The following is a 20,409-nucleotide window of genomic DNA, read 5'->3' as shown; positions in this document are numbered from 1 at the left end:
TAAATTTTCAAGTTGGGAGACATTAAATATTTCCCATGTTTGTTTTGATAGTAATTTATTATTACTACCATGTTATTTGTTCCAAAAGCAGTCACAAATGTGTTTTTTTTAGTCAAAAGAGGTGAGCTAATATCAAACAAAAAACAATCACAGGCCATGAGACAAAGAGATTGTGGGCTAATATTTTTGGAGTAGGATTAGCTTATAAAATTTGTACTAAGTTTAGAATTTTAAAACTTTTACACCGTACTAGAGCCCAACCTAGCCTATACATGGATTTGTTCTTATTTAGGGGGCAAAGTGAAACTCAAATACATTTTCATGAGGTATATAAAAAAATAAGCCAAATATTAATACAGAGAGAGATAATGGAGTGGGAAAGTCAATAAAAAAAAATTAATTACAATATATCCTTATATTAAAAAAAATATTAAAAATTTGTTTGTTTAGTTTGTTTATATTAAAATATAAAAATAAAAATATATAAATATATATTACAATGTATCATTATATTACTTGTGTCAAATAAAAGAAGGATAATTATCCTTGACAATTTGACATTTTGTCGCCAAAATATCCAATAAGGCCTTGTTTCTTTATTGCCGATTCAAAGACATTTGAATATTTTAAAAGTATAGCCGAGCGGCTATACCCGTTAAATATATTCCAGACGAACACGAAGCTTGCGCTCGCAGAGTACGGAACTTGCACTCGCAGTCAAGCCATTTCCCTTCTCTATCAACTCAAGCTTCGATTTGGTTTCGGCTGCTTCGTCCTCCGGGTTCGGCAATGAAAAAAGACCCAACCCGCCTAGCCACCGCCTAGCCGCCTAGCGCCCGCCTAGCGCCCACCTAGCAACTGCGTAGCCATCTCGCGCCTTCCTAGAGACAGCTTAGCAGCCTCGAGCCCGCCTATCGACCGCCTAGCCACCTAGCCGCCCGCCTAGGCTGATTTTTCGAACACTGCGATTGACTGAAAGTCTGAAACAACAATGGCCTCTTAGCGTCCTTTGGCTTCTTTTGTAGTCTATGCTTTCTCAGCTGCTTCTGGTTTCATGTGTCCATGACCCATCAGCTTTCTTCAAGATCACTTCCATCATAGCCACTTGGTATATAGTGCTTGGTCTAGACTTATCTGTAAAGTGCTGTCTTTGATTTGGATTTGTATATGATTGTTGCTTCAATTTTTTATTTTTGGAATTTTGACATGGAAGGCATGATGCTTGTGGTTTGTAGGTTGTTGGGTACCTTAACAGCAAGCAGGCGGCACTGTTCAAAAGAATGATTTGGGAAGCAATGAACAAGGACAATGATAAGGTAATGCCTTTGGAAATCCATAAATTTTATCATATATGTGTTCACAAGGATTCGGTGCAACGCTAGGGGCTTTCTTAGTTTCTGTTTGTTCCATGGTTTCTTTTTATTTCTTGTCTGTATTTTTGGCTTTTGAGTCTTTAGATTGAAAATCATTGAGGTTATGTAGTTAATCATGATTATCAGCCCCTGCATTATTTGCCTCTTCATTCTCCTTAGCTCTGTGATTGTGCAGGAATTCTTCACTTTTAAAACCGACCTCGTTTCTTGTATTTGAGTTTAGGTTTGCTGCATGTCATATGTGCATTGTGATCTGAAGCATAGGCTTGGAAGTCTCATCCAGCTTAGAGTTCTTGCCTTGTTCTGAGCTGTTATTTGAGTCACACTGCATAACTGTGTCGAAAGTTTTCACTTCAATCTTGTTTGCATTTGACTTATTTTTTGATCTTTCGACTATTTGTTCTACTGCCAGCATTGAGTCTTATGTATTGATCTCTATATGCAACTATAAAATTGGCAGGGAAAGAATAGAAAACGAGCCAGAATGGCCAAGAAAGCTGCTCCTGCTAAAAAGCCAGAAAAGGCTGTCAAACTGGTTTATGGGATTTTTGTTCTTGCAGAAGCTGAGTTCAAAAATCAACTATGAAGCTTTGGATAAATTAAATGAAGAGCTTGTAAGCATCTTTTATTTGTCTTATTTTAGAATCAATTTTGCTTTTATTCATGCTTTGCAAATCCCATATTATGTTCTGTCAACATCCAAGGTCTTGTTAACTGATGCACAGACTATAAGCGACTAAAAGCCAATCAAATCTAATGGCACGTTTAACTTCGATTGTCAAATGATGTTACTTGTTCAATATATTTTTTGTTTTCTTAATGTCTGGTTAGTGTGCAGACACCAAATTCCTGTTTAATGGAATAAAGGTATATCCAAGTCACACAAACTACTCCAGGATAGAACTTAATACATAAAAGAATAATCTTTGGAAGATGGTATATTATTATTAAGCATGGATTAAGACATGAAACTGTGATATCTGAAAATCAATCTGGTGGTTTACTAGAATGATCAGTTAACTCATTGGGCAGTTATATGGTTCAAAGGTTTTTTTTTTGTCATTTTATAATGATTTTGCAATGTAGTTCCTAGTTAAAAATCCTGGTAGGTTTTAGAAAATGGAGGTATCTCTCAGCGATTAATTGCCTGAACTTTAATAGATACTGAATTTGATTCATTTGATCTTTTTCTTCATGTGTAAAATCAGGGTTATGCACCTGCATTTGAGGAAGGCACAAAGTCTAATTGTGGCACTCTTGGTGATATGCAACTGTCAAATGAGAAGAACGGTCGTGATGATGAGTTTGAGCATGAAAGTAATGGTTACAGTGAAGAGGCTGAAGCCAGACAAGGCCAAGATGACGATTCATATGTTGCAAATGACAAATATAATGGATACAATTACGATGATGAATGCAATTATGATGAGGAATGCGATTTTGAAGAATTGACTTAAATAATCAACTTTTTTTTTTCTTGATTTAGATTATCTTTTCATGAACCAGTTGTATCATGTTACAATCTAAAGGTTAAAGCAATTCAATCTTCTGGTTTTTAATGACTTTTTCGAATTGGAATCAATCTGAGGAGAGATGCTATTGAGCATTGTTCGCATGTGAAACTCCTTGAACTATAACCAAGAGCAAAATTTGTAAATTGGAACACTGAATTGTTGGTTTAAAGTTGTCCGCAGTTTATTGAGTGTAGGGAGAAGCACCAGTTTGACAACAATGTTTCCCCGGTTTTCTTCTTCCTAAATTCAACACTGACAACACCAAAAGGCTTCTCAATATTCTGTACAAGTCTGAGGAAAATATCAATTGATCACTGATTTGCATCTCAAACTGTGAATTTATATAATTCAGTTACAAGAAATTTTATTCAAAGTTGAAAAATCTTTACATAGAACACGGACGGAATTGTGTCTTGGGTCTTGGTTCCAGCTTCCAAGTTGTTCAGAGTTTGCTAGCGAGAGCAAGATACTTGGTATGACGGCCCTGAGCTATAATTTTTCTTGTCTTCTTCTTCCTTAACTCAACACTGGCAACACCAACAGCCTTCCCAACTCGTAAAGCCTTGGCCTCAACCTCAACTTCCTCACCAGGGTAAGCAGAATCCAAGTATGAAACGTTGACCTCCACTGAAACTCCAAAGCTGGGAGTTCCAACGGTGAGGATTGCAGCTGACCCTATCAAATCCACAAGGGTTGCTGTGGCTTCACCATGCATTAAATTGCCTCCATTCAGCAAACGATGGGGTACTTTGAAGGAGCAAACAATACGATCGGGTTCAAGGAGATCGACTTGAATGCCTTTCATGATAAAAGGGCTCAAAGAACTTCTCTGGCAGCCCATCCATGGTGATTGCCATTTCACCTTCTTTCTCCAAGAACTTCTTCACTATCTTCATACTTGTTTCCTCATTTCTCCAGAAGCCTAGCCATCAGAGAAACAACAGATAAAAGAGTCACATTAAACATCAAGGGTCCTAATTCCCTTAGCCCGAGCCATTTGCAAACCTCTAAGGAGACTCCATAATTCAGCCTTTGAAGGAAACATGCATTTAAATTTAAACTCATGGATTTTAAGCTACAACATACATGAATCAAACATTCAAAGAGGCGGAAGCGACTTTTAGATCTTATTAAGCCTAATGCTACCAAATTCCAAGTATCTTTCTAGCTCTAATCTCACTTATGCACAAAAGAAAAGGGAGGAAAGGATGAGACTTTCTTATCCTTGAAGCTCTCTTGGATGGTCTCCGAGTTTTCACCTTTGGAAAGACCTTCTTCCTTGTTGCTTGCTTCATAGAGTCTTCACAAGGTACCAAAGTAGATACCCTCTAGTTCATACACACAAACGTAGTGTAAGAGATGAAGAAGATGACCAAGAGGAGGTAAGGTACTAGCCCTCTCTTCTTGGTGGCTGGTTCTAGCATGGTAGAGTGGAGTTTTCTCTCCTCTCAAACCCACTCCAAAGTTGGATTCTTCAAACCCTAGAAAGAAAACAATTTAATTGTGGCTTATATAAGCCAATAAAAAAGATGAAGCAAAACCCATCCTTGTATTTTAGCCATAGTGTTTCTTGGGCTCATTGAACTTAGAGTTTTTCTATTTAAACCCCGCACTTCTCTTTGTTCACCTCAATTTCTAATAAAACCCCACTATCTTCCCAAACCACCCCTAAATACACACCCAGCAGAAAAAATAAAAAAAATAAAAAAACTCATTAACCTCACACCCCACACCCTACACCCATCTATCTTGCCCCTCGCCACTCTAAGTTCACCTTAACCTTACATTATTTAAAGAGATAAAAACATTGTTGTTAGATGTGTAGCAGCATTGAGAATGAACTAGGAGGTTTTGTGAAGGGAATAAGAGAGTATCGTAGGTTTCTTAGATTGAAAGAGGAGTAATTTGGCAATAGGGTGTAGAGGAATTTGTGTTTTTTTCTAAAACTTAATATGAAGAGTGGTGGGGTGTGTGTATAGATGTACTAGGGTTAAGTATTAAGTTTGGATAACTTTTTTTTGTCTTTTTACACAATAATAAAACTTAGAGCTTAATAATTTAAGTATTGGGGTGAACAAAGAAAAGTGTGGGGTTTAAATAGAAAAACTCTTAACTTATGTTGTCATAAAACACATGTTCTCTTGGGCTCATTTAATTCCAATTTTTTTAGATCTTGAAAATACTTTGGAGTTCAATACCAAACAAGTTTATGATCTTAAAATCACTCTTTGAAAACTAAAGTTTTTAACAAGAATCATAGTTTTTGAATTTTACTTTTAAAAGTAGGATACAAAACAGGGCTTAAAGCTCCCGAAATATTAAGGCTTATTTTATGATATGCCTCCTGAAGGTATATTTGAGTCTCATTTTGCCCCTTGAAACTCATTTTGTCTCACTTTACTCTTTTTTTCACACATATTTGTCTCACTTTGTCTAGATTCCGGCGAGGCCAACAATTTCTGGTCAAAATATGAATTAAAAATTAAAAACTCAATTAATATACATTATTTTAAAAATATTTAATCTCATTTAAAATTGACCTTTTAATTTTTAATTAATATTTTGATCAGAAATTGTTGGCCTCACCGAAATCGAGGCAAAGTGAGGCACGTATGTGTGGAAAAGGGAGTAAAGTGAGACAAAATGAGTTTCAGGGGCAAGGACGAATTCAAGAAAGTGGGCTTATATTTTTCTTGGCCTTGGAGACTCCAAGTAAAATAAAAATAAAAATAATATAATAACATTTAAAATATTTCAAAACCAAAAAGTAACAAATAAAATAATAAAATAACATCTTTAAAATAAAAAAAAATCTAAAACAAACCTTTCTCCTTCTCTCAAAATACTATGCAGCTAGAAGAAGCAATGCAAATGCAATTCAACATAAGCAATCCAAACTACACAGGGACCAGACACTATTTAACCTCAAGCCTTGGAGTTACTTCAAAACCACCTTAATTAGTTGATACTTGTAAAAATATTTAAAATAGAGCCAAAGAAGAGGGGTTTACAGTTTATTTTGGCAAAAAAAGAAAGGGGGTTTATGGCTACTAGGGAACATAGAGCATGAAGAAATTATTAAATTTTCATATTGGCAGACATTAAAGATTTCCCATGTTTGTTTTTATAGTAGTTCATTATTAAAGCATTCATAAATGTGTTTTTTCAGTCAAAAGAGGTGAGCTAATATTAAATTCAATTTAACATCAAAACTTACATATTCCCAACAATTCATTTTCTGCAGAAGCTGTTCTTGAAGAGGGCATGTAAACCCTAACTTCAAAACCCCCCAAAATTGGACCAAAATGCTCAACAATGGCCACCTAATGCCAAGACATGCTCTCATATTCAAAAAAGATGGTTTTGTTTGGGTTTGTTTAGGTTGCAAAAGGGATTCGAAGAGAGATGAAGTTGGGGTTTGGATTTGGGTAGAGAAGAAAACAGAGAGTAAGAGGATGAACTGGGTTTTGAGGGCAAAGCTGTGGGTTTTGTAGGTTGTTCTTGATCTTCTTCTTCGTGAGAAGAGGCGTAGTTAGCTAGATGGAGAGAGAGAGAGAGAGAGAGAGAGAGAGAGAGAGAGAGAGAGAGAGAGAGAGAGAGAGAGAGAGAGAGAGAGAGAGAGAGCGTTGAGAGAGGAAGAGAGAACTATGAGATAGAGTTGAGAGAGAGAGAGAGAGAGAGAGAGAGCTGAAAGAGAAACCAAAAATTGACCAAAAGTGTTATCTGGGAGATAAGTGGGCAATAAGTATGTATTTATAGGTGGTAGTTGCAAAAATTTTGGGGAGGGATGGTATTTCCACTTAAAACTAACAAACGGGTGGCATTTAAGGCTATTTCCCATGTTTATTCAATTCCGAAGACAAAGCCACGAATTTTCCTTTTTTCTAATGAACATCGTAGCACAAGACTCTCAATAAGAAAAAGGAAATTTACATGACGCCAAAACAATTTGCACAAAAAAGAGACTCAAAAGATAGGACAAGAAACTTAAGAAGAAAAAGAAATGTAACAAGATGAATTCTGAGAATTGACCAACGTCATTAGCCTTTCCAGTATTATATTGAGACCCATTGAATGATTGAACCAAGCACAAAATAATTTAGACTTTCTTGAATCTTTTGCTGATTGGTTCATCGTCGTCATCAGAGCTCTAACTTCCTGGTTCATTTTCATAGCTACCAATTCCTTGTTCATCGTCGTCATTAGAGCAACCAATTCCTGGTTCATCGTGGTCATCAGAGCTACCACTTCCACTACTACCAATTGGGGCTGCCTCCTCGTCACCGGATGCATGTAGTGCTGCTGACATCGGGATTTTCAGAATTTGGTTGAATTCTTCCAAATCTCTCTGGTACACCAAACGGGCTCCACATTTCTTTATAACTGAGAAACTTGTTTTCAGCTCTGTTTCCGATCTGGTTAACAAATATACCCATTCGAATGAAAATCGATGACTGCTTGAGGCACCCCTGAACCAGCGATCATTGCGAGGCAAATAGAAAACCCAAAGGTGTTGTGACTCAAGTTGCCCAACTTTAAAAACGTTATACGATCCCTGCGAACAGTTAATAAGTAAAAAAGCATAGGGTGGATCTTTCAAATATTTATTAGAATCTTCAAAAACAACACATAAAGCAATCCCAACCCAGTCACTGCATGTTTGTGGAGGTAGAGGCAGCTCCACAATTATTGAATCTCCCACACGTCGATTATCGAACCACTCTGGAATTTCACTTCCAGGCCATACAAAACGGTTATCAGGTCCAGCCCGATAATCCAGATCCATTGTGGCCATTGATATCATTGCAAATATTCTATTAATCCAGATCCAGCCTTCTTCTTCAACCAATCTGAAGCAATTAACACAACTAGACACAAAATCATACACATTGGCTCCTTCGCTCAACTTTGATGGATCTGACAACCTTTTTAAGGAAGTACAGTCGTCTACACGTACAATTAATGAGGGTCTCTTTGGCGGAAGATCTGGCAATTGCTCAAGCCTTTTGCACCTCTCCAATCCAAGAGACAGAAGCTCAGAAAGGAATCTAATGCTTGAGGGAAGGCTAACGAAATTGTTTCCACTAAGATCCAACCTTTTTAAAGAAGACAAGCAGCAGCCGATATCATCTGAAATGGCTCCTTCACCAATATTACAATCACTCAAATCTAATGTCGTCAAAGACCCTAAACGATTTAGAGAAGACAACACCAAACGCCAAGGGTCAGGGTCAACACTCTTTCTAATTCCAAATAACCAGTCAAGGCCACACCAAATGCCATCCCTTGAAGCAACTGATCCACGAAGGGTTAGATTTTTGAGATTTTTCATAGCAACAAGCGGCTCTCTCATAGCACTTCCACTTAAATCAAGCTCCCCTGAGAGTTTATCAACTTTTGAGCATCCGCGCATAGCCAGCGTTGTAAGAGATTTCAATTTACATATTGCACTCGGGAGACCCAAGAGACTTTTGCAATTACTTATATATAGATAAACAAGGCCAACCAGATGTTCAATTGATGAAGGTATTTGCTCAATAGCAGTCTTATGTATATAAATCGTTTTCAAGTTCTGCATATGTTCCCCAAATTCTGGAATCATTTTCAGTTTTGAGCAGCCCCGAAGACTAAAGAATTCAAGAGAATCCATTTCCAACTCACTTGGGAGACTCTTAATACTTTTACATTCATCAAGTATTAAAACCTTCAGCTTTTTGTGAACTGCAATAGACGAGTGAACCTCGCCTAATTTCTCACAGCCTTCCAGATCCAATTCCTCAAGATTTGGAATGCGTGTGAAATCTGGGATACTGGTCAATTTATCGGAGTTACTAAGATCCATATATTTCAAATTTGGAAAATCCTGCCAGTACATAAAAGTTGTAGAATTATAAGTTTCAAAAAACCTTGCAAGTTAAAACAAGGTACAATACAATCATACTCAATATAATTATAATTAAAAAAACATTACAAAATGCTGTATTTCAAGAATCTTACCTGTGCTTCATCCCAAAGCCGGACAAGTTTGCTATTCCACATTTCTAGTTTAGAAAGCAAATGTGGTTCGAAACCTGATGGGAGCGATTTGGAAGGATACGAACTCCAATGCATAATTCTTAAGGAATTTGGAAGAAATTTAGGGCCTGAAGAAAACACCACATTATCAAAGTCAAGGAGCCTTAACCCATGCATCTCATTGAAGGCTTTAGTACAATTCCAGGGCACTGCTTCTAATTTGGGCAAACGTAGGACTATGCCTTCAATTGCTCTCATTTCCTAATAATTAAGAAGAAAAAACAAAGGAATCATTAATTCCACATTCAAGTCTAATATATCTTGTTAAAATAAATTACATATATTTCCTTCAAAAATTAGTATTTCTACATAACTTCTTACCAAATTGTGCATGAATACATGAGAAATGTCATCGCGAAGCCACAAACGGCTGAATTGACAAGGATCTCCTCGAGACTCTAGATGAACAATTTTCCATGCCATTTCTTGTATCAAATCATGCATCTGAACCCTATTAGGATTGTTGAATTTATCCATAATTAAGAGAGATTTCTCAATGAGAACATCTATCCTAATACGACTAGAAATATTATAGATACTGTTTAGTATTCCAATTACTTGCTCTTCATCCTTCCCTTTATGGAAACATGCAATGTCAAGAAGAATTTTCTTGTCTATCTCTTCTAGTCTGTCATAACTTACTTTGAGTGAGTGAAAAATTGTTGGATTATGAATTTTCCCTAGATTATCCAACGAACTTTTCCATGTATCTTGACCTCTGTCATACAAAGAAGATCCCAATGTTGTCAGAGCTAATGGAAGACCTTTGGCATAATGTACGAAACACCTAGAGAGTTCCAGAAAACCTTCCTCAGGCTGATTTTTCTTAAAGGCATTTTGACTAAAGAGCTCAAGAGCTTCATCATCCTTTAATACCTCGACCTTATATCGTATCGCTATACCATGCTCAACTAGTAGACGCTCATCCCTAGTTGTGATGATAATTCTACTCCCCACACCAAACCAATCTTTCTTTCCAGCCAGTGTTTTAAGTTGGTTTAATTGATCCACGTCATCAAGGATGAGAAGAACCTTTTTATTGTATAAACGTTTCTGAGTGAAAAAGGTTCCGGCTCCTTCATCCCAAACATGGGCAACATTTTCTTTCAAGATTGGGAAAAGAATCTGTCTCTGTAGATTAACTAGACCACCTTGTTTTCCCGAAACCTCACTCACATTAGATAGAAACCAGCTAAGTTCAAAATGATGGGAAATTCTCTCGAAAACTAGCTTAGCAAGGGTTGTTTTGCCAACCCCGCCCATCCCCCATATCCCTATAAAGCGGACATCATTTTCTTCGGGAGCTAAATGCAAGCGTAGTTGATCAAGTGCAAAATCAATTCCGACTAACTTCTCTTCAGAATCTAACAACGTGACTATAGGATTCACTTTCTTCCACACACGTTTGACAATGTCATCGACAAGCTCTGCTTCTGACCTACAAAGTATTAAACCATTAATCCATAAATATAACATCCAAGGTTGTTTGTTGTATTGAAGGAAGAATTGAAATGTAACATCCAAGTAGGGCTCTTGTTAAGACACACACAAGTTTTTCATGGATGCAGGCTTACTTATAATTTTTTGAATCTAAGCCAGCGAGATTGGCAACATTTCTTAAAGCGGCTCTCCACCGATTCAGCTTCTCGGCATCTCCACTAAACCTTTCTTCATGCTTAGTGAAAGCTTCCGCAAAACTCCCCGTTTGTTTTCGTACATCGGAAGGATCCACGTCATAAAAGATTGGCAGAATTCTCTTGGTGTCTTCCATGCATTCAAGAATCTCTGAGAGTTCATTCAAGCACCAAGTGGAAGAAGCGTAATTTGGGGAGAGAACAATGATGGCAAGATATGATTCTTCGATTGCGGTCAACAGCTCCAGAGAAATAGGTGCTCCTACTTCAAGTTCTCGATCGTCCTTGAAAATGCTCATTGCTTGCCAGCACGCCAATGCACGGTCTAAATGAGAGATAAAACCCCTGCGAGTGTCTTCACCCCTGAAACTCAGAAAAACATCATGCTTCCATCGAGGAGGAGCGCATTCAGCTGAAGTACGAGATGTAGAAGCTCTGTGGGTGCTCAAGGCCATGGGAGAAAAACAGTTCCTGGAAATCTGGTTCTGCAAACACTCAGTAAATACGTAAAGAGAAAATGATCTATGAAAAAAAAAATGGCAGCTTTAATTTTTCTTTTGGTAATTGAAAACGTATTAAGCAGAAGAGAAGAAGGGCAGAGAGCAAATACCCAGCAAAACAAACTCGAGATCAATGAAAGGGAAACACACCAAACTCAAACAATAGCTCAGCAGAACAACAAATTAACAAATCACAAAGCCAGAGAATTTGTTGAGGTAGCTAATTAACTCGTTGGTTGAGGTAGCTATATGCTGAGTTCAGATCCTCTGTCCGTGTTCTTGTGTGTCCCTCCCAGTCCCTACCTTATTTTTTTTGACACCTGGCATCTCACTTAACCACTTTAACATAGAGTCTTTTTTTTTCCTTGCGTTTCCCCCACCCTCCCCTCTGTTTTTTCTCCCACAGGGCAGAAGAATACTAGTGGAAAGAAGAAAAGAAGAAAGAGGAGAGAGAGAAAGAGAGAGAAGGGCAGGAAAAATAAAGAGATAAGGAAACAAAGAGGGAGAAGAAAACTGGCCGAGAGGAGAGAAAGAAGAATAAATAAAAACCAAGGTGGTTGGTGTGAGTGGTTCGGCACTCTCATTCCTTAAGAGAGGTCAGGGGTTCGATCCCCGCTCTCGTATGGAGTCACCACTTTGGCCAACACTTTACCCCTTATGGGCCGACCCGGTGTGAGCGGGGATTAGTCTGGGTTGTGGTTAAGGCTTAAAGGTGCCACTCATAATTGGGGCCCATCTAGGACCACTTCGTGGTTCAAACTAAAAAAAAAAAAAAAGAATAAATAAAAAATAGAGGAGAGAGAAGGGGAAACACAGGAAACAAAAAAAAAAATAACAGAGTTAGAGGAGAGAAAGAAGAATAAATAAAAAATAGAGGAGAGAGAAGGGGAAACGCAGGAAAAAAAAAATTAAAAAAAGATAACAGAGTTAGAGTAGAACTGTTAAAGTAGGATTAAGTGGGATACTAGGTGTCAAAACATTAAGGCAGGGACATGGAGGGACACACAAAAACATGGACAGAGGATCTGAACTCCTATATGCAGGCTTACAAGTTTGCAGTTCGCCACATATAGATTGCATGTTATACACAAAAACTAAATTGTATAGTTGCTTTAATACTTGTAAAAATAAAATAAAAAGCGTATTGGAGTTATAATTGGAGTCCCTCAAAACAGTTTTTTTTATTTTTTATTTTTAATGTTTCACTTTATAAGCTCTCTATTTTTTAATGATTAATAATACATTTTTTTTAAAAAAAACTTTAATTTACTGATGAAACAATGAAAGAAAGAAAACTCTAACTATTTCATTAATAAGAAGGAATCAGTACAACAATCAATGATGAAACATTGTTGCACTGTACACTGTGGTGGTGCCAAAACAATTTCCACACAAAAGTCACTGCTTCAGATGTGACCACAAAGTTGGAAACTTTATGATACCATGTAAAAAAGAAAAGAAAACTATTAGCAAGGAATCAAATCAATACAAACAAACACTGATGAAACCACAGATAAGTTGAATGGCTATTAAAGTGAGTTGAATGGATATGAACATCATAGCACAATCCATAAAATGTAAACACTCAAGAGAAAAAAGGAAATTTACATTACGCGTGATGCCAAAACAATTTCCACATAAAAGTCAGGGCAAGAAACCGAAGAAGAAATGAGGAACTCCCCAAGAAAGAGCTCAACACGTCCAATACTCAGGATAAGGGTCAAGGTGAAAAAAAAAAAAAAAAGAAAGGAAAAATGTGAAAGTGTTTTACAAAGTGGAAGGACGAATGTTTTCCACCAAAAAAGTAAAAGGAAATTTCAAGGAAAGCTTCCGTGGTCTGGTCCATGTTTGTTTGGACAGGAAAGTTGAAATAAAAGACAGAGGAGAGGGTGCTGTAGAGGTGGAAAACCGCATCACCCCACTATAGAATGGAAATAATGAGAAAGGACTAATGTTTTCCACGACACCTCACTGAAACTTCCTTGCTGGGATGCGCTCTCTTTCTTCTCACCAAGTGATTGTGTCCTGTTTTTTTTTTTTTTTTTTTGTTTTCTTTCTTAAGCTTACTGATGCCGAGGGAATTGAACGCATAATAATTGCTGAGTTAATGGCTTGAGTTATAAGCAATTGCGCTCTTAGTTCAGTTTCGAAATTAGAATATTTAACGAACCCAATTATATAGTTGCGTTAATACTTAGCGTACAAAAAGAAGGGTTATTGGAGTTATAATAGGACTCCCACACTAATTTTATTTTATTTTATTTTTTACATTGGAGGAAAGAATTCCACTGGTTCGATCCAAAATATCATTGGGGGAGGGGGAATCCACCACCACTGGGTTTGGGGTTCTTGTTTGTTTTGTTGGTTTGGAAGTTTGTTGTTTTATTTTGTCCCTGATTTGTAGTTGTCTGCTTGCTGTTTCTCCTGTTGCAGCGATGGTCATGGCGGTTGCATTTTCTTATTTTGTTTTAGTTGCTAGGGTTTAATTTATTTTGGGCCTTTGAATCTTTGCTATTTTGGACTTTATTTGTAACCATTTCTTATGAATGAAAGTCCACTTTTGACACACCAAAAAAAAAAAGGGAAATAGCTTAAAATGCCACCCATTTCATAATTTTAACTAAAAATACCACCCCTTCCCAATTTTTTTACAACTATCACCTATAAATATAAAATTATTGTCCACTTATTGCTGATTTTTCACAAGTTCAGAAATTTTGTTCTCTCTTAGCTCACTCAGCTCTCTCTCTTTCTCTGGCACAGCTCTCTTTCTCTTTGGTATCTGTCTATCGCAGCTCTCTGTGTCTCTCTTGGCTCTCTCTCTCTCTCTAGCGCAACTCTCTGTCTCTCTCTTTGCTCTCTTTCTCATAGCGCAGCTCTTTCTCTGTCTAGCTTCGTTATGTCTCTTTCTCCCCCTATTCGGTCTCTTGCTCTCTGTTTGGAATCCCGAACCCCTCCCTTTAGGTATGTCTTCTGAATAGCTGCTTGCAACCTTGAAGCTCTAGTGGATTGCCGACCTCGAAAAGGTAGTGTTGATGGTTATTTTCTTAATATCAGTGGGATTATGTGAAATAGGTTATATTTTGATTGTTTGGGTTTGTGTTAAATTCGTTTTGGCTTTCATTGCTTTGGGTTAGGTTTTATTGAATATTCATGCTCATTCATCTGGGTTTGTACCAATTGCACTTAGATTGGTCAGGATATGTGAATCTTGAAACTTGGGATTTTCCATTTGATGTAGTAGATTTATATAGTGTGATTCTGATGTGTTACTGGTGTACTGCTGTTGTGTTCCTCTTATTTTATTGTCGGATTGCTGTTATGTTGCTCTTATATTGCCATTATATTGCTGTTATATTGCCATTTTATTGTATGGTTATTGTGGTTATATTGTGTTAATGAAATGTTGTTTTGTCATGGTCAGAAATGGAGACAATTGTTATTCTCGTGTGCTACAATGGAAAATGGGTCACCTCGAAGAAGATGTGCAAATACGAAGGGGGTGACTCAAAAGGCTTAATAGTTCCACGGACCATCAAATTTGCTGAACTGTTGGACCGTGTGCATCAGATTGGTAATACAAACAGCAGGGAAGACAAGGTTTGCTTAAAATTCTCAGTTTTAGTGGCCTCGAATGAGTGGAAGCACATAAAGATTGAGGACGATGATGATGTCAATTTTTTTATGAAGTACAATTCTGAGGTAACACCTTCAAAACTAGCTCCCTTACTCGTGAGTATAGAAGATAAAGGACTGACAATCTAATATTTGCTCTTCACAAATGGTTAGGGTCTAAAATTCTCAGATCTTATGTATGTGACAAAGCGTAGTATGACTACTGCTGTTTCAAACTTGCATAAACATCTGGAGAGCGTGACAGAGGCTATTGCTGTAAGTTTCTTTTCGGCTGTCTATGCCAAAAAAAAAAAATTTCCTATTTTGTTTGAGTTTCTGTTTGTGGGACCATGTTTGTTCCCAACATCAAATTGATTTACAGCACTCATCAATATTTCTTATAGAATTTGTATAAACAATTGAAATGACTGTATTAAACATTCTTATGCTGGACAGAACACAAAGAAGCACCTAACACAGAGAGTCCAGAATTTGGACGATAAATTGCTGGAGCAGAAAGAGATCTCAAAGTCGATTCTGGAGAATGTATGTCATTTTCTGCATATTATGAGCTTTTAGTTCTTCATTCATAAATTCAAATTAAAAAACTTCTAGTTTGATGAGGCTTAAGCAAAAACTTCTGACATTATCAATATGGAACTAATAGGATGAATGTCACAGCTGGTTAGGTATCCACTATCCATATGTGATGTGCCATGCCTTAAATGTATGCAATTTAGTATTTTAAAATCCTGCATTCCAATTTAATGTAAATGGAGTCTTGTAGCATACGAAATATATTTTCGGCATCATCTCTAAATTTGGTTACAACTTGTGAAACAGGTTGGTGATACGAAAGGAAGTATTGAGGAACTTTACGTTACCGTGACTGAGTTTCAAAGTGCGCTTACTGGTTTGGTGAGTTCTGCTTGAACATGTATTGGTGTAGGCCAAATTTGGTATTTTTGGGAATTCCTAGAGTTTTACATTACATGCGCTCTCTCTATTTTTTTTACTTTCCCCTTATTTACTAATTTTCCTTTACATCACTCTCTCTGAGACAAATTTTTCTTTGAATTTGTAGCAACTTATCTTACTTTTCCCTTTTGCAGGATTACAAGCTAGGTTCCATTTCAGAAAAGCAGGTAAAACAACTTTATTTTTGTTCGAATAGAGAAGCCATAATTAATTGATGAGAAAGTGTAGTATTTATTAGAAGCCATAATTAATGTGCATATAACTCTGTTCTTTCACCAGTCTGTAACACTTTTGTAAGTAAGATATGTCTTTGCTTTGGAGTACTTGCAGTGGCTGTTGCATTTATTTCGATACACACATCACTTTATTTATCCGCTTAGGGTTGTACTGATGGAAATGCCTCGTGCAGGATGTTTCAAAATCTTGGTCTTTTCTACCTCGTCAACTTTGTTGAGGGAAAACAAGTTGAAATGCCTCAGCAGGTTTGTACCTGTCAGTGTATGGATTTAAATGTGTTATTGACTCTTCAACTTTCATAATATTTTTATATTGTGAAAAATGAAAAGATTATGTTCATTGTATCAAAGTTACCTGTAAGAAATAAGATCATGTCGTAGTGAAAGATAAGCCCCTGCCATCATTTAATCTCACTCTGTTCTTTACCTTTTACCGAGGCCCTCAGTATAGTCTCCTATGTAGTGCTTTTTGGTATATATGATCACTGCTCTAATTAATTTTTCTACTTGCAGACGAAACTTAAACTTACTGGGAATCCACGTGGTCGTTTAGTGACATATTCAGAAACTCAGAGTCTGATGGTTTGTTTCTAAGAATCTTTTTTCTTCTGGTTGCTGACTTTATCCTGGTTGAAAATATTGAACAGAGGTCTTCGCATTTATTAATTATTATGGACTCATGTAAAGCATCTGTGCCCATTGTTTTTCACAAGAAAGAAAGAAAATAACCTATAGATTACACTACGATTAGATGCTAAAATTAGTAAAGCATCGATGGAGCGTTATGCTTTAGGTTTGCATTCCCTTTGTTTCCACTTAATTTTACACCATGAGATTGGGGGAAGGGAAAGAGGTCAAATAGGGATTCCTTTAGAGCTATTCCCAATTAATTTTTTTCTTTCCAAGATGCAAGCAGGAGGCTTAAGGCTACTGAGAATCATATGCTTGTGATTTCTTTCCCATGCCCTACAAAATATCTTAGATTTATATGGGGGTGGGTTGGGCCATGTTGTGTATGAAGGTTTGTCTGTCTTTAATAATGATTTCTCTCAGGGTGTAATTCCATTCAGAGCTATCTCATTTGCAATATGTGTTTTTTAATTTAGGGGTTTCAGATACTATTATTTTAGCAACTGGAATCTTGATAGTTAAATCCTTAATATTTGCTACTTAATTGCAAACGTGGGTTAGGGTAGTTGGCCAGGCAGGGAGCCCATCCCCTTGCACCCAAGTTCGAGTACCCCTCCCCATAGATTAGATTAGTTTAGAGTAGTTTAGAATCTCGCTTGTATCCCACCCCTTGCACCTAAGTTCGAGTTCCCCTCCCCGTAGATTGGATAAATTTAGAGTAGTTTAGACTCTCGCGTGTATCCAAAAAATAAATTTAAGTCATGCCACTTTCTTGCAGGGTCTAAAAGAAATTGCGGAGTCTTTGTCTGGAACTTTGACGAAGTGAACTGATGCTATTGTGCAAGACAATATTGAAGGTCCAGGAATGAAACCAAGAAACCTGCTGAGGTTTGAATAAGAATTCTTTTATCTAGTATTTACATCATTCTTGAACATTGTAATGGAGCCAATCTGCTTGTATGCATATCTGATGCTTTCTGCTGAGGTTCCCATTTATGTCATGCCTCTTTTTTCTTTTTTTCTTTTCTTTTTTTCTTTTGGCTTGTCATATCTGTGTGCCAGATAGCTGCATTTGGCACTATGAACTGACTCGGTGGCAGTTACAAATTAACATAGGTCTTAATTCTGGAACTGCCAGTCATAAACTCTATCTTTATACTTAACCCAGTTGTTTTTGCAGGTCGGTCTCAACCAAGTGTTGATTGCAATATTCTAAAGAAGATGACCATACACTGTTATTTTATGTAGGCATACGTATGAGATGGCTTAGCTTTAATTGGTTTGGTTGTTCCAAGTTTTATGTACACAATCTCACAGTCAATGCCGAGTTGTTTTTCATTTCATGTATTCTCCGTGGTTTTTTTCCCCCAATATTCTGATTATGGAGATGAAGTAAATATTATTGTGGAGCTTATAGCATGTTTAGTTTATTTTGTGGGCTTAATTGTGTGAGAGATGCCCTTATAATGTCAAACAAATAGTATTGACATCAATCTTTTGAAATAATTGAAATCACACCGTTTATTATTATTATTATTTTTGTTTCTTCCTCCGAGAACAAGCAAAGTGGTTACAAATATGAAAGATTCCGAATAAGTTTTCTTCTTTCAAATTCCGCATGGAGCTAGAGTTCTATGGTACCATCCGATGATACTTCACAAAAAATACGACTTTTAATCTTTGTTCAAAAGATCAATTTTTTAGTTTCTGTTTGAATAAAAATCTATTATTTACTTTCTTTTCCTTCGAAGAATTAGGACATGACTTATATTCTTGGTAACCCTTTTTCTTCAAAATCTCTAGTTTCTGTCATCTGAAGTCTTTCCAGTCATTCAACTCAAAAAATCTCCAACCCTCTTTGGAATGGCAGAACAAGTGTTAGAAGGCCATAATTAGCCACAAGTTCTCATACATGTATATAAAAAGTATGAAGTTGAAACCTACAGTTGACAAGGGAAGAAGGAAGCTCTGTCCCATAGAGGTGATCCGTGGAGTAAACTAGAACCCGTAGAATCAAATCTCTCTCTTTATGAAAGGGTATGCGATTATATTTGTTTTCTAGGGCACAAGCTCTTTTGCCATTCTCACCAGAAAAAAGGAAAATGAAAAAGAGATTTGCAGTCGTATATTTACCCCAACCCAACTGGCTGGTCTTACATTTGTCATACATAAGATTAAATGTAACCACTAATGAACTGATCCCTTTATTATTATTTTTTTTATTTATTCCAATTGCATGTGCATCACATGGAAATCTTAGGATTTATTTACATCAAACTGCCTCTTAAGAGTCATGAGAAGAAGAAGAAGAAGAGAAAACAGAAGGACCTAGCTGGGGCTTACAAGTAATTAAACTAAAGTTAATTTAGTTAAAGTTAGGGGAAGAAAACATGTTTATGGCACCATTCCAAATTGACTGCCCCCTCGAATTGCACAATGGCAATATGGTCTCCTCCTGCGACTCTAAAGCAGGCAAAACACTGGTGTTAAGGACATGTAAAAGGGTTATTGTGCATTCCATTGTACAAGCTTGAATGGATTTTCTTTTCTGTTGTATTTGGCCCTTCTCTTTTCAAGCATGCCAAAAATCATCCTGGTTTTGTAATATGTGGTTTGTGCCCAATTAATTTACCGTGGATATTGCATTTTTGTACCCAATATTTGATAGCTGCCTTCTTTTGAACGACGATTCATTGAGGGAGAGAATTACTTTCCTTTTGAATATGAATCGATGTGCAACTCCAACTATCATTTGAAAGGTCAACATCAATTCATGGTAATATAAGGATGGATAACAATTGTCGTGTCCGTGATATTTGAATTCAGGATTACTTTGAATGAAGTGGAGACTGTTATTAGACCAAATGACATTGACATACGATATAATAGCAATATTAGGCCAATATACTTACACTATAGAGGCAATATTAGAGCAATATAAGGATAATACGATAGCAATAGTATTACAATATACATCCAATAGGGTGGCAATATGCATACACTATCTATGCAATACAAAGGCAATATTAAGCAATATACATACAATATAACAGCAATATTAAGTGAATCTACATACAATACACATACATCCATTACAGACTACATTTTACACATGCAAAACAAATCGCCACCGAACCTTAACAATACTATCCTGCGAAGGGAAAACAAAGGCATGCCTTCAAGCCACCGAACCTTAATAGTACAGTTGGAGTGCCTTCAAGCCAGAATATGGGAGGTTCAAAGCCATTATCAGGTTGCACAGTCAACTTAGTTGATATGGACTTGTTGAACCAGGCACATCTATATATATTGGAGAATACGGAGGAAGTCCTACCTTATATCGAGTATGTATGAGTTTAATTTTTCATATGTAGCCATTTTAAATATTATTACTCCTTATGTTTATCTTATATACAAGGGACCGTAATGCGTGTTTTTTTCGTGTCAATTGTAGGGAACATATAATCCACATCAAGACCACTTATCCAAAATTTAGAAAGAGAATAAAGTGGCTACAAGATAAGCACAATAGCACTTTCATTCAATGGCTACGCTTTAAGGTATATATGTTATTGAATGACATATTGAACTTATTTTAATTTTCTTTCTTTCTATATATATGTTATATTGAATTAAGATATATGTTTAATTTGCAGGATCAAAGTGAATTTAATGGGGAAGACAATAATGGCATATCAGAAAATTTGAGGTGGTTAGCAGCTGGTCCAAGCATGGCAGTGCCATCATATAGGAGCTATCTTATTAATGGTGTCAAATTTAACACCAAGGCACAAGATGATGTGCGAACTGTCCAAAATAGTGGAGTTTGTTTACTTGCACATACTATGCAAGTT

General features: G+C 36.7%; 3 protein-coding genes, 1 long non-coding RNA gene and 1 pseudogene across 7 annotated transcripts; 3 read left to right on the top strand and 2 right to left on the bottom strand.

Moving 5' to 3' along the window:
- The first annotated feature begins 1,028 nt into the window (after positions 1-1,028).
- On the top strand, positions 1,029-2,830 carry LOC148292504 (uncharacterized). Its single transcript, XM_088245842.1, has 5 exons — positions 1,029-1,136; positions 1,236-1,316; positions 1,834-1,899; positions 1,934-1,987; positions 2,582-2,830. Exons 1-5 carry the CDS (start codon positions 1,029-1,031, stop codon positions 2,828-2,830), a joined length of 558 nt encoding a protein of 185 aa, XP_088101968.1.
- A 499-nt stretch (positions 2,831-3,329) lies between these two features.
- Positions 3,330-3,783, bottom strand: LOC110762930 (uncharacterized; annotated as a pseudogene).
- Positions 3,784-6,596: 2,813 nt separating this feature from the next.
- On the bottom strand, positions 6,597-11,595 carry LOC110762922 (TMV resistance protein N). Of its 4 annotated transcripts, none has more exons than XM_021965647.2 (5): positions 11,207-11,595; positions 10,537-11,118; positions 9,284-10,400; positions 8,885-9,163; positions 6,597-8,750 (listed from the first exon to the last, which is right to left on the bottom strand). In XM_021965647.2, the coding sequence occupies exons 2-5, from the start codon at positions 11,049-11,051 to the stop codon at positions 7,038-7,040; spliced, it is 3,624 nt and encodes a 1,207-aa protein (XP_021821339.2). In that variant the 5' UTR covers positions 11,052-11,118; positions 11,207-11,595; the 3' UTR covers positions 6,597-7,037. The 4 variants fall into 4 exon arrangements, with proteins under 4 accessions (XP_021821339.2, XP_021821340.2, XP_021821341.2 ...); XM_021965648.2 differs by having other exon boundaries at positions 10,537-11,081; XM_021965649.2 differs by having other exon boundaries at positions 10,537-11,075.
- Positions 11,596-14,579: 2,984 nt separating this feature from the next.
- On the top strand, positions 14,580-15,986 carry LOC148292503 (uncharacterized). The gene is made up of 6 exons (XM_088245841.1): positions 14,580-14,798; positions 14,886-14,987; positions 15,168-15,257; positions 15,555-15,629; positions 15,824-15,856; positions 15,969-15,986. The coding sequence occupies exons 1-6, from the start codon at positions 14,580-14,582 to the stop codon at positions 15,984-15,986; spliced, it is 537 nt and encodes a 178-aa protein (XP_088101967.1).
- A 98-nt stretch (positions 15,987-16,084) lies between these two features.
- On the top strand, positions 16,085-17,986 carry LOC110762925 (uncharacterized). The gene is made up of 4 exons (XR_002527646.2): positions 16,085-16,171; positions 16,439-16,507; positions 17,334-17,443; positions 17,736-17,986. It is a non-coding gene; the product is annotated as an uncharacterized LOC110762925 (long non-coding RNA).
- The last annotated feature ends 2,423 nt before the right edge of the window (positions 17,987-20,409 follow it).

The sequence above is a fragment of the Prunus avium genome, chromosome 8 (genome assembly GCF_965620075.1).
Source record: "Prunus avium chromosome 8, drPruAviu1.hap1.1, whole genome shotgun sequence".
NCBI lineage: Eukaryota > Viridiplantae > Streptophyta > Magnoliopsida > Rosales > Rosaceae > Prunus > Prunus avium.
The sequence above is the reverse complement of the archived record's forward strand: the minus strand, read 5'-3'. Positions and strand labels throughout refer to the sequence as shown.

What these genes read in the sequence shown, in the direction of transcription:
- LOC148292504 (XM_088245842.1), top strand. Translation starts at nt 1,029, where the DNA reads ATGCTTTCTCAGCTGCTTCTGGTTTCATGTGTCCATGACCCATCAGCT. An exon ending in TGAACAAGGACAATGATAAG is followed by an intron (nt 1,317 to 1,833) that starts GTAATGCCTTTG and finishes TAAAATTGGCAG; the next exon opens with GGAAAGAATAGAAAACGAGC. An exon ending in ATAAATTAAATGAAGAGCTT is followed by an intron (nt 1,988 to 2,581) that starts GTAAGCATCTTT and finishes GTGTAAAATCAG; the next exon opens with GGTTATGCACCTGCATTTGA.
- LOC110762922 (XM_088246150.1), bottom strand. Translation starts at nt 11,051, where the DNA reads ATGGCCTTGAGCACCCACAGAGCTTCTACATCTCGTACTTCAGCTGAA. An exon ending in TTAGATTCAAAAAATTATAA is followed by an intron (nt 10,401 to 10,536) that starts GTAAGCCTGCAT and finishes AATACTTTGTAG; the next exon opens with GTCAGAAGCAGAGCTTGTCG. An exon ending in GGCTTTGGGATGAAGCACAG is followed by an intron (nt 8,751 to 8,884) that starts GTAAGATTCTTG and finishes ATGTACTGGCAG; the next exon opens with GATTTTCCAAATTTGAAATA.
- LOC148292503 (XM_088245841.1), top strand. Translation starts at nt 14,580, where the DNA reads ATGTGCAAATACGAAGGGGGTGACTCAAAAGGCTTAATAGTTCCACGG. An exon ending in CAAAGTCGATTCTGGAGAAT is followed by an intron (nt 15,258 to 15,554) that starts GTATGTCATTTT and finishes CTTGTGAAACAG; the next exon opens with GTTGGTGATACGAAAGGAAG. An exon ending in AAAGTGCGCTTACTGGTTTG is followed by an intron (nt 15,630 to 15,823) that starts GTGAGTTCTGCT and finishes TCCCTTTTGCAG; the next exon opens with GATTACAAGCTAGGTTCCAT.